Source organism: Hetaerina americana, unplaced genomic scaffold (genome assembly GCF_022747635.1).
Source record: "Hetaerina americana unplaced genomic scaffold, ioHetAmer1.1.p SCAF_2, whole genome shotgun sequence".
Lineage (NCBI taxonomy): Eukaryota > Metazoa > Arthropoda > Insecta > Odonata > Calopterygidae > Hetaerina > Hetaerina americana.
The window spans coordinates 44276962-44290355 of record NW_027286763.1 but is presented as its reverse complement, the minus strand read 5'-3'; the positions used below and the strand labels follow the sequence as shown (position 1 = coordinate 44290355).

General features: G+C 33.9%; 1 protein-coding gene across 2 annotated transcripts in view; it reads left to right on the top strand.

The window, feature by feature from the left end:
• LOC139687978 (lateral signaling target protein 2 homolog) overlaps nt 1-12958 on the top strand; it is a 70779-nt gene extending 57821 nt beyond the window's left edge. Inside the window, exons 7-11 of one of the 2 annotated variants that reach the window (XM_071585362.1) lie at nt 6922-7017; nt 8638-8742; nt 9094-9383; nt 11421-11656; nt 12627-12958. In XM_071585362.1, the coding sequence (XP_071441463.1) occupies nt 6922-7017; nt 8638-8742; nt 9094-9383; nt 11421-11656; nt 12627-12764 (865 nt within the window). In that variant the 3' untranslated portion in view covers nt 12765-12958. Of the gene's footprint in view, nt 1-6921; nt 7018-8634; nt 8743-9093; nt 9384-11420; nt 11657-12626 lie in introns of both variants that reach the window. The other variant, XM_071585361.1, reaches the window with a different exon arrangement.
• The last annotated feature ends 436 nt before the right edge of the window (nt 12959-13394 follow it).

Sequence of the window (13394 nt, the reverse complement as noted above, 5' to 3'; positions counted from 1 at the left end):
TGGAAATGTTGGAAAAGTGTTTCGGCAACGATTCTCTAAAAAAAACGGTCGTTTACCAGTGGCACGAGCGGTTCAGAAGTGGTCGTGAGTCAATCGAAGATGATGAACGCAGTGGCAGACCATCGACATCGAAAGTCGGTGAAAAAATTGATAAAGTAAAAGAAATGTTGGTCAATAACCGCAAATTAACCATCAGAGAAATAGCGGAGGACTTGAACATTGCCTATGGATCCGCCCAAGACATTGTGGTTAATGATTTGGGTTTCCGTCGTGTAGCAGCAAAGTTGGTTCCAAAAGACCTCAATTTCATGCAAAAAAGAGACCGTGTTGACGTCGCAAAAGACATGATTTGCGAGGCTGAATCCTATCCCACATTCATCAAAAGGATCATTACTGGAGACGAGACGTGGGTTTATGAGTACGACACGCAATCCAGACATCAGGCAAGTGAATGGCGTTCACCAAATGAGCCGAGACCAAAAAAACCACGTCGTTTTCAGTCAAAAAAGAAGGCAATGCTGACGGTTTTCATGGATTACAACGGTGTAGTGCATCATGAATTTTTGCCAGAAGGCCAGACAGTAAACAAAGAGTATTATTTGGGCGTTATGAGACGTTTGCGTGAAGCAATTCGCCGAAAGAGACCAGAAATGTGGGCAGAAAACTCGTGGATTTTGCACCATGATAACGCACCGTCGCACAGTGCTATCATTATTCGTAATTTTTTGACGAAAAATGCAACAAATACCATCCAACAGCCACCGAATTCACCTGATTTGGCTCCCTGTGACTTCTTTCTGTTCAATCGAGTTAAAAAACCATTACGGGGAACGCGTTTTAGCAGCCGAGAGGAAGTAATGGAAAAATCGCAGGAAGCACTGATGGACATACCGAAAACCGAATATAAAAAATGTTTCGAGGATTGGATCAAGCGCTGGCATAAGTGTGTTGCAGTCGATGGGGATTACTTTGAAGGGGACAATATAGATTTAGATGAATAAACTTATATTTTTAATTTTCTGAATAAATTCCGGGAAATTTTTGATCAAGGTAGTATACTGTATAAATCTGGCAGACTTAGATACAGAAATATGGTTTATTTATTTTCAAATCTCTTTCCATCTTGTCCCCCCCCTAGACAGGTATAATTTTGCTGTTTGTAAGTATGAAGTAGTAGTACTTTCAAAAGTCTTAAGTTAGCCATTATCTCATCATAAAATAGGGGAGGGAGGAAAGCAAAGTCCATTTCATTGGCACTCAAAATTTAACATTTACATAGCTTGGAATGGTTTCACACCTCTCAAAAGTGTAGCTGGTCCCTCGCTGCACCGAATTAGTGTGAACCAACATTTCTATGAGACATTGGGCAGGTAGGAGCTTAAACTGGCAAAATAATAGTTTTCATGCCTCACACAATCCTTGGACATTACATTCTAGCAAACAAAGATAGCAATGAAAGTAATAGGTTTTTATGATACTAATTTCATTGAAATATGTATTATTTATCATTCCATTTACATTTACAGATGATCATTCTTTACCCAGAGAGAAATGATATTGCATTCTTATAGAGTGGCTTTCTGGATTATTGTGAGAGGCTCAGCATAAAGATTGATTAAGAAAATGAAATTAATGAGATTTTCTAGAAATGCGTGTAGGAATTTTAATTCAAGCGTTGAAGTAAAAGGGCATATATTTGAGCATTTAGAAAATTTTGCATACATGGGCTGTATTTGTAGATAGAAATGAGCGTATTAAGAGAAAATTGTCTTGACAATAATAGCTTTTAAAAAGAGGAGGGAATGAGCAATAAGTGTTAATGTAAGGTAAAAAGGAAAGATTGGATAAAAATCTGATAGGGAACCTAGCATTGTTAGGTTGTGAAATATGGTCTATGAGAAAAGAATATTTGTGCACATATGAAGTTTCTGAGGTGCAAATCTTGTGAAGAACGGAGAAAATTATTGGGATGAAAAGAAAGAGAAATGGCAAATTGCTTGGCATAGCAGGGGAAAAGAGAGGGCTGCCAGGGCAAAATCATAACAGTTAGAAAATATGAATGAATAGATAATGAGAACTAATGGAAATTTAATGGCTGTAAAAGGTAGTAGAATGTTAGGAAGGAGGAAGAAAATTTTATGTATTTTAGATGGCAAGATAGGAGGTAGATAGTACATACGTGGATTGGAAGAATAATATACTTGAGAAGGCATTGTGGGATAGATAGTTGGAAAGATCCATCAGAAATTTATCACTTATAAGTATAAAAAAAAAGTATAAACACAGTAATCAACCCGAAGGTCGGTTGGTGATGGTAGAGATAGTAATCAACCCGAAGGTCGGTGATGGTAGAGATCACCCAGTACCCTATGGTAGAGATCACCCTATACGGTGTGTGAAAATTCTCACATCAGGGTAGGGGGGCCAGTTCCTTTCCCTGTGCCGGTTATGGTTTCCCAGGAAGACCTGGTACCCGAAAAATCACATAGCTTGGGTGGAGCTGCAGGTGCCCAGAGTGCCTTGCCCGGGAATCGAACCCGGGATCCTCCGGTCAGTAGTCTAACGCTCTACCCCCTGGACTACCACGACCCATACTTATAAGTATACCAAACCATAATTAATTATTGGTTTCTCTGTATGAATTATAGCCATTCACCCACTTCTTTATTTAAAAAAATAACATTTGGGCAAATGCTGTGCAAGTTGTATAAATACTATTAAATTAACGTATTACTCTTCCCTGTGTATGACTATGGACTTGTAATTTGCATTTATTTAAAATCATCTTATTGGAAAATGACATTATCTGTCTCATATGATAATTATAATTTTTGCTATTGTTTACAAAACCAAAAGAATAGATAAAGCATTGCTTATGTTTCAGTATTTTAGCACCAATATTAAGTGATTGGTTGTCATTCACCTGATGATAATGCTCAAGCATTGAAACCTGAGTTTTGAATTTGTGTAATTTTGCAACAAACAATAATTTGTAATGGCTTATATAGATGGGGTTCCTGCATATCGTGGGCGAATTCTGTTTGTTACATAAGCATGGAAGCAAATATCAAAGGACTCATCATTTCACTGCTATTGTTTTCTTTTTGCAAGTAAATAGGTTCTTGGGTTCAGCGAATCTTTTGAGAAATTTTGGTAGTCATAAAACTAATAATGGTTGTGAAGCCACAAGATGTAAAGTAAGCATGCATAAATTGGGAAATGAATTTTGTTTGATTAGGGCAAATAAATATTGGCATTGGTTTCAATAATCAATTGGAAGTTCATTCCATTTAATAAAAAGTGTATTAAAAATAAACTAAGTGATTTTTTTCTCACTGTATCATTTGATAACTACAACTTTATACTCTACATATTTATATTTTACATATTATAACAATTATGGAATATAATGAGATCATTATTTTGGCGCTACAAATTATGTGAAATCTGCATGTGGAGTTATAACATCCTGCTGTGTAATTCTCAGTGGCAAAAGGTATAATCAATAGCCACCGTGAAGCATTTACTGTACATTGAGCAAAATAATTGTGAGAATTTGTGATCATATTGTTTCACTTTTGATACTTTTCACGTAGACTAACACAGCATAAGAGGAAGGGTCAACTATGATGTTTTTGGGAGAGATTATATATCTTCTTCTTGATGCTGTGTTAACTTTTCTCCTTAAATCCATTATAATTTTTGGGATTCCAAAAAAAACTTTGTTTGTGTTTCATCATAGGTGCATGGAAAGTATACAAATATTGACATCACATAGTTGTCAATTGGCATATATTGTTTTGCTAATTTGAATTATTACATTAGTAGGTGTATTCATTAAGTAACTAAGAAACAAGATATTTTAAATTAAAATCAATGCCAAAATTAAGTTTTTATTCATGTAAAATTTTTTAATTGTAATATGAATGTCAATTGTCATTTAATTGTTTTAAATCAACCTCAGTAATCCCATCTTACCCATTATTTTGTGTAATTTGTGGTTGATGACATGTGGATGATGATAAGGTTTGCGAGTTAATGAAAAAGAACATGTTTGTCATTACTCATAATTTTGCTAGGTAAATCAAATTCTATTACATCTAAATCTGCAGAAGAGTAGAATTTACTGTTTTATTGACTCATTTTCATATAATTGCTGAAAAATATTTTGTTACAAATAGTATTTTATCAGTTAACTTTTAAGTTCATGATATAACTCATTAAGTTTAAATATCATTTGTGTGCCATGGGGAACTCATTCCAGTAGATGATCAGAAAAACCCAACAGTGAGTTAGATCTGTGGCACTCTCCATAAAGTGTCACGCCCGCTGTTTCTAAAAATTCAGTTTGTTGAACCTTGTCGCTCTTTACAATATTATCCAGTTCCATATATTGCTTAAATAAAAACTCATTGAACTTAGTTTAGATTACAGTCCCTTTCATGTCCTGTGCTACTTCTTCCAATATTATTTTGGCACAGTGCAAAAAATTCTCTTCATTGTGTCAATAATAGCACCAAATTTTCATACCAGTGAGTCTCTCTATTTTTATCTCTAGCATATTTTAAAAATTAAATGCATCAATGTTAATAACGTATATGTGGTAATAGAGTAGCATGTTATAAGGCTTTTGCCAGCATGTTAAATATTCATAGATGTTGATTAAATTGTTCACATATCAATTCAATGAATTTCTTAACCATATCTCGAGCATTTTCCATTGCTGATAATCACAAAATATTCCTTGTTTATCCATAAGTTCATAATTTAATGTATTCAAATACCACCTTCAAACTTAGGGAACCTAATTTTTTTTTCTGCTTAGGTTTGATTTGAGTTTATAAGCTTGTGCTGTTCAAGATGCGAGTTTAGAGTGTTTGGGCTTCAAATAATTTAAAAATTCATTATTTCCTGGTTTTTTTCAATGATTTAAAATTACAATGTTTACAAATCTATTGCCTGTTTATACATGATATTCAGCTCCCTTCTACTATTAAAAAATTAACCTCAGGTGCACACTGTTGTATTATCACAGATACAGGAGGGGAAAATTACCGAATTTCTTGGCCTCTTCAATTGTATTCACATGATTAGGATATAAACAACATGGTAACTTTTACTGATCTGACTGATAACTGCAATTTAAATTATACCTAAATATAAATCGATTGATGGTGGGTGAAGTACGTGAAATAAAATGTTGCTTGCTCTGGAAATTTTGAGGACATTTTAATAATGATAATAATTCTATGCAAGTGCAATTTTGCCATATTTTGGAAATTATCACTGCTACTCAGAAGGTTAATTGAAAAGAAAGGGGAGAGTAAAATCAGACTAACCAACTCTTCATACACAATTGTATAGAAATGAATGTCTTGGCATACAATTACGGAATCAAATTTATTCCCCATTTGAAATATATATAACTTCTCATGTCTCATTAATCGGTATGATAATATATCATTCATTAGAGTATATTCATCTAATTAATGCCCTTATTTTCCTTAAAAGAAATGATAAAAAAGCTTTAAAAATCCTGGTCTGATGAGTATAATTTAGGAAATCCAAGTCATTTTAATTCAATTCCATTTGTAGTAAAATAAAGTTTTTTTACCTTAATAAAATTAAGAATACAAAGTAACTTTCCACTGTCCTTTATTAGCATACAACCGGTTTCAACGCTCAAGCGTCATCATCAGGTACAAAATAAATCAGTCGCAGTTCACTTATATACCAATCATGAGGGAGAGGAGGGGTGGGTGAGAGAGGGGGGAGAGGAGGAGGCGAAAGAAAATGGAGTTGCGATTGGCGTTGATGGGGAGGGGGGAGAAGGGTGTTAAGCGTCAGGACAGGTGCTAGGTTGGTTTCGAGTGGGGTGGGGTGGGGTAGGGGGGTTTTGTCGGGTCAATCTGTGAGGGAAAGGGGTACTTCCAGGATTGGGGAGAGGTATTCAAACAATAAATCATTAACCAAATGACCCGTTTTTAAATTCTTTCTGATTTCAAGCTCTTCCCACTTGTCCATCCTCATTCCTTTTTCACTATTGTGTAACAGTTCCGGGTTGTAATCATTCCCATGGTTTTCTTCCCATAGATGTTTAGCGAAGTGTGATTGCTTGAGGTCACAAGTTCTAAAACAGCGTTTATGTTCCTCTGCCCGTGTTTTTAATGACCTCCCCGTTTGACCTATATATATATATAGCACCACAGTCCCCACAAGTTACCCCCCCTCCCCATCAACGCCAATCGCAACTCCATTTTCTTTTGCCTCCTTCTCCCCCCCCTCTCTCACCCACTCCTCCTCTCCCTCATGATTGGTATATAAATGGACGTGTATCATCAATGTAAGTAAAACTCAATGTATAGTTTCACAATGAAAAATCCTCTTTTTTCAGTGATGGTTCCTTCTCAACTTAAAAGAATGTTACGTGAAGGAGTTCTAACTTGTTCAAGATTTTTGAAATATTCATTAGTGATGAACTTGATTGATCAAGGCACATAAATTCAGTAGGGAATGAAGCAATTGCATTTATATTATCTATGCATCTCAATATATTAATTCTAATATACTGTCTATGTATCCCAGACATAAATGAGCATAAACATTTTCTAAGTGCTTGATTGATGCATTTAGTGAACAAGTATCTACTATTATTTCAATGAAATCCTAACGGATGACAGCTGTTACATCATACATTTTTTTATTGTTGTCAGTGGCTGAGAGGAAACTTTCATTAGCAATATTGATTATTAACTCACAAACATGTCAGTATCCTCTTCGCAAAGAATTAATGTGGCTTGCGAAATGCTATGATCTGAGAGTTTTGTTGACAAAAACCTGATCAATTTCAGGGTAAAGCCAAGTAGTTTTAATAATGTATGCTTACATTAAATCAACTCTTGTCCATTGTTTTTGTTCTAGAAGTCTTGCTGTACCATTGCCTACTCACATTCAGGAGCTTGGTGGAAGCTACTCTTCCTCTTTCTCCAGTTGCCACAGTACAGCCAGTACTGATAGGTGAGTCAGTTTCACTTTTTTTAATTTATACTATTTTGGTATCTTTATTAAAGTTATGGAAATATTGTAACTAAAATATATATGTATAGAATTCATCAGGTTAGATATTGTACCATATTTGGCCTTGACCTTTTTCAAGGAACTGTAAATCCATGTTCTATGTACACAGATGGAGTTATGTTTCTTCATATGTCCATCTGTCTATCTTAAGTTGATGGTCAATCACTCGTTTCTGACCCCTAGCTCCTTTCTCCTCTTACTCCAAATTCCACCACAGTTGCCTCATCTTCCCTTTGAAAGCCAGCATTTGAAACCTTTTTCTCTTTTCACTATCGAATCCACTTCAAACGTGATAATTTTCATGTACTGCCACCTCTCTCCATCATAAATCATATTTGAATAGTTAAAATCTAGCAAAATACATGTTGTATGTTGGAGTATAATGAAATTAGTTTTGAAATCGATGAATGATTTAGTAGTAGTGCCTGCCTGCATTTCTACAGAAGTATCAAGTTTGAAAGCCTTCCATTTCTACCTCATCAGTTGAACCTTGCCACAGCAGCCATGATTAATGTAGTCGAGTCACCAGAACTTAAAAAAGGTTAGAAAACATTAAAAAGAAGTTCCTCTGAATTTCATTTTTTTAATATGTATTACGTATTTATATCAAAATTCAACAACTTTCTTTGAGAAACAATTAAATTTCAAATATATTCATTCATTCAGTATGTGCATCTCGAATTACATGATATATTCTTAGCAAACAAATGGGGTTTCTTATCGAACTCAATTTCCAGCAATTGAGATAGCAAAGAGCTGTAGTTGACAAGTATTGAATCATGGCCATTATTGTGTATGGCAGGGTCAGCTTTGGAGACCTTTAATGCCTCTTCCTTTTTGTATCAAAGCATTATTGATTGTTTTAAATAATTACACAAAATTAGATATGCAGCACTAGGCATAGGGCATTGACTTCTGTATAATTTATATATCTAGCCATACAAAAAGAGATTTGTATATGTAATTGGGAGTCAAGCATAGGAACATGCTTCTGATATGCTCTCTCTTTTTAGTTTCTTTGTATGTGACCTCTGAAAATAGGGAACTTTATGCTGATTTTACAATCAGTTATGCAATTCAAATAAAGTCAGAATTTAGTGTTAATGTGATATTGTGTTCTCCCATATGAAATAAGGATATATAGAGAATAACTCAGCTTTTTGATGATTTTACCATCAGTTATGCAATACACAGAAAGTCAGAATTTAGTGTGTGTTAATGTGACATTAGGAGTTCTCTTATATCACATAAGGAAATATAGAGAATAGCTCTGCTCTTTGCAAAGCATCACATGGTTGAGAAACTAATCATATATGCATGTAACTGTACATTATATATGCTTAATTTTTAAATCAAAACTAGGTTATTTCATTAATATCATTAATTAAATGTTTTAAAAAGCAAAACATTCTTTTATGTCCCAACTGTATGTACCAGTATACTGAACTTGTATTGACATAGTGTATGCAGTATAAATGATGCAGAATTAGTACTTACTTTAGATTAGAGGGAAATCAAATTGGTAAATGTATTTAAGTTAAATATCTTGTTATTCAGCAGTGACACATCCTCATATAATTCCGAATGCCAAGATGATGAAGAAATTGCTCTTGCTATGCAAGCTGCTGAAATTGCCAAGCGGAATGAAGCTAGAGCTAAGTTCAGGTAAATTTCTTAGCAAGTCTTACTCAAAAATGACTTTGCTTTTATTTTTTCATGTTTAAGGTTTTGTTTTGTGTGGAAGTTACTTCCACTATAGCATGTACCTGCACATTATATGTGCTTAATGTTAAAATCTAAATAGTGCATTTTTTGTCCATTGCCAAATGATATAATTCTTCATTTGGTCTAAAGAAATAGTGCATTAAGATCAAGGAGATTAATAAAAATTAAACTAGTCAGAAAAGTATAGCAAATATTTAAAATTTTATAAAATTTACTTTTTTAAAGATCATTCTGTTGTTTTATATAATGCAATATTTTTTCTAAATTTTATTCAATTTTAATTTTCTTTAGATCAAGTGAAGACCTGGTGCACAGATTATTTGTTTACGTGGCCGGAGTCGCTGACCAGTTGCAGACAAACTTTGCAGGGGATCTCAGAAATATTCTCAAATGTGTGTTCTCAGTTAATTCAAGTCCAATTTCGCCCCAAGAAGAGGAGAAAAAAGAAGAGGAGCCACCCGCAGGAGAAAATAGGAGTCAACCAGGTCAAGAGAACCAAGAATTCAATGGTGAAGTCTCAAGTTCAGGAGAGACAGTTTCCAATGGTGTCATTGAAGAACTGACTGGTGAATCAATGGAAGGTATGCTGGTGACACTTTTTATGGTAATCTACCTTTTAAGGTAGGTTTGGGAAGGGCACATACAAACTACTGCTACATTTCTAAGCTTCACCCCACGAGACATAACTAAATGCCCTACCCTTTAATGCACCCTTCTTCAATTCTTCATCAATTCTACCTCCCTTCATTCTATCTAACATGCCTACCCTTTTGCCTCTACCTACCTCACCTGCCTGAAAATCTCTCTTCTATCACAGTCTTCTGTATTCCAATAAAATCACTAATCAAAATGCTCTGCGTCTAACTTTCCTGTCCCTACCTAGTGATACCAAAGACTGTTTACTTTTCCTTCCTCCTTTGGATTTCCCCGTGCACTCATGTCTCTTCCCCCACCATCCCTTTTAGTTCTTCATTTGTTTTCTTTTCTGTCCACTTCACTGTTTCAATCCTTCTCCACACCCACATCTCAAAAGCCTCCAATATCTGCATCCTCCAATCATGGAATTATTGTTCATGACTTTTACATCTTTATATTAAATTAGCCTCCATGGGTAACTCATTGCTTCTCCTTGCCACTTACTTGTATGCTACTGTAACACTGATACCCTGAACTATTTGCCTGGAGGCACCATCTACAGAAGTTTCATTTTTACATCAGCAGTAAGTTGTAAAGTACAGTACAAAAGTATGAAACTGGGCAGATCAATTCTTTATGCTTTGGGAGTGTACTGGTTTCCCCTGGTTAGGGGCCTAATTCCAAAACCAAGGGTGGCTAATATTTTGTTGAAATTCCAATCTGTATTTGGGTGTCATACAGAGGCACTCATAATTTATTCCAAAATTACCAAATGTCAAGAATTGAACTGGAAGTTCAGCTGCTTGTTGCTATCAGTATTTTTTTCATGCTATAAAGGCAGGCCTTATTTAATAAATGCTACTGTACTGTTTATCTTTCCATGATCGATGTAAGGCCATTTTTACTCTACACTTGTTGTACACTAGACCAGCTCAGACTTTTGTTTTCTGCTGGCCTGAAAATTTAAAAATAAAATGAATCATCAAATGGTATGTTTTATAATGAGTACATCAAAATCGATAACGACTGTTATTTTTTACTGCTGATTATTATCTATAAATGATTATTAATTCAATGTTTCATAGCATTGCCAGGCATTTTTTTGAACAAGAAATGAGTGTAATGTGTGTTTATTTTTGAGCTGACCTCAATTTTCATGTTTCATTAAAAGTGTATCTGAGCGGACTAATTTAACAGTGGATTTTCTTTGGTTAAAATATTAATAAAATGCCACTTTAAGACTGCCTTTTTCCCCAAAAAATGTATGCCTAACTTATACCTTGAACAAGAATGTAGGTTGAAAAAAGTATTCAAGATAAATAGATTTTTCTATATTGGTTTAGAGGGCAAAATAATATTTTATGGGCTTTTAATCTGGTCTATGACCTGCTCTTGTTTGCTGTTACTACATTTCTTTTAAATAATAGGAGCCTGTGGAATATTTTTTCTTCTAGGAGCAAGAAAACTCTTTATACATTATGTTTTTCACCTTTTAAGGTTTAATTTCGTATTTGATAAGGTGAGATAATTTCATGGTTAGTTTTCTGGCTCTCTGTGGTAAAAGTTCAGACATGATTCCTAGTGCATAGTTATTGTAGGCTTTTTTTGTCATTAAAGGTGTTCCTATTAACTTAATAAGTATATAACTTGATTTAACTGTTTGTAAATTCCCAATATTTGGTTGATGTAGAAATCTCTAAAATTTCAGCCGTCAAAGATTGTCAGTAGGACACTTTTTGGCTCCCAAATCTATTTTTTTGCCGTGTTAATTGATCACGTCCATAGTAATTATCGTCCCTGTGCCATTCTGATCAGTGTAGTTCTGACAGTCTCTTGGGTGGTCTACAATCTCTCCAATAAAAAAATGTCTGGGTTGTTTCCAGTGGCGGTGGATCTATGAAGTTTGAAATAACTCTGCATTCACGCATGGGTCATGTAATGTCAATGTAATCAAACATTCTGTACTCATTTTTTGATGGCAGATCATACAAGAGCAAGACCTCCCAATGGCATTCATGTAGAAAGCGCAGAGGAGGCCCTCCTGTCATCCATGCCATCATCGTCAGTGAATGGGTTAGATGAAGGAGAGAGGATGGAAAATAGAACTGTTGAATTGCCTCCTCCTTGGGTTCCAGATGAATTGGCTCCAAGGTGTATGTCTTGTGAGGCAGTCTTTACTGTTGTCCGCCGTAGACACCACTGCCGGAACTGTGGAAAGGTGGGAGAACATAATTCTTGTTTTCACTCATTTCAAAATTCATGAAAATTCTGCGAAAAAATTTCCAAATATATTTGATACTAATGATGGTTAATTATTACAGAATTGAAGGTTGTTTATATAAATATTTGCATCACATTTTTGCTATTAATTGTTTGGATTTGCTTTGCTAAAAAAGTAATTATTCGTGAAAGACACACAAAAGTTAACTGTTCATTACAATGCATCAATTTCAGAGTATAAAAATTATTAAAAAATTAATTTCAGAGTAAAAAAATTAATTATAATATTAAGACCGGGATCTTGTTTCGATTCCCAGTCAAGGCGAATGATTTTAACCCTCAGAAATTTTTGCATTGTAATGCATATGTGGATATAGTGGATGACTTTATCAAAAGTTACCGTTGCGGCATCTCACAGGGTTTCTTGGAATTAACTGTTCATGTTATGCTTAATATGTCATTAGTACTGATTACAATCCTTCTATCATTAAGGTCTCTCCTATTCCTTTTATTCCTATGAATATGTTGTTTAGCCAAAGTTCCAGTATTACTATATCAAAACATATATCATTTTAAACCCAATGTTCATTTTATACCTTTTAACAGAAATCAGTTTTATTATGTGAGTAATTTGCTATGGATGTTTTGTACTCTATGATGCTGAAGTCTTAAGCAACATAAAGTTTCGTGATTCATGTACATCATATAGCTTGTTGTTTAAAGTTTTGGATGCTATGAATGGATGAATCCTATGCTTTAATAGTAAGGGTAAATACATTCTTTTTGAAAGTACGAATAGTTAAACTTAATTCTCAGAAAAAGTTTATGGTATCCAGTAAATGCTGGATCAATTATATGAAAATTTTGAGTGTCTGTTGTCCATTGATCAATGTCTGAAGTTATTATTCCAGCCTGCATAAACTTGTTGTGCTCTTTTCAAAGCAATTAATTTTTTTGTATTATTTTAGGTATTTTGTGCAAGATGCAGTTCAAACTCAGTTCCTTTACCACGTTATGGCCATGTGAAACCAGTTCGTGTTTGCAACAGATGCTTTATGTATCAGGTGACTCCATTTACTATTGAAGAAATTCCTTCTCGCTCCTGAGAACACTGCCTCATGTAAAATTTATTGATGGAGGTTGTTGGGGTTTATGTTGATAACATTGTGCCTGAATAGCTTGTGAGAATATTAATTAATACATTGAGACTTATTATTTTACTACAGATAGTATAAAAATCTACGAAATGTCACTTCTGAAAAGTACTGAAAATAAGAACTTTATTTATTCATGATATACAGTAAATATTATACAGATTATATAAATAAATATAAATATATGTATGTATATATACATACACACATATATATGTATACCTGTATATATATAAAATATATATATTAATATATATATATGTATATATATATATATATATATATATATATATATATATGTGTGTATATATATATATATATATATATATATGTGTGTATATATATATATATATATATATATATGTATATATATATATATATATGTATATATATGTATATGTATATAACATCATGTCAAAACATCATAGTTACCCATGTTACTGCTGAGAGATTTGGCTTTTGAGCCACAACTAAGCAATAAAGCTTTGGATGCCAGAGGTTCTTCTTAAGGTGGTTTGGGTACACAATATTTGCATGAAGTGGATATAGTAGCTTCACTGGATGTTTTAATGGTGACATTTT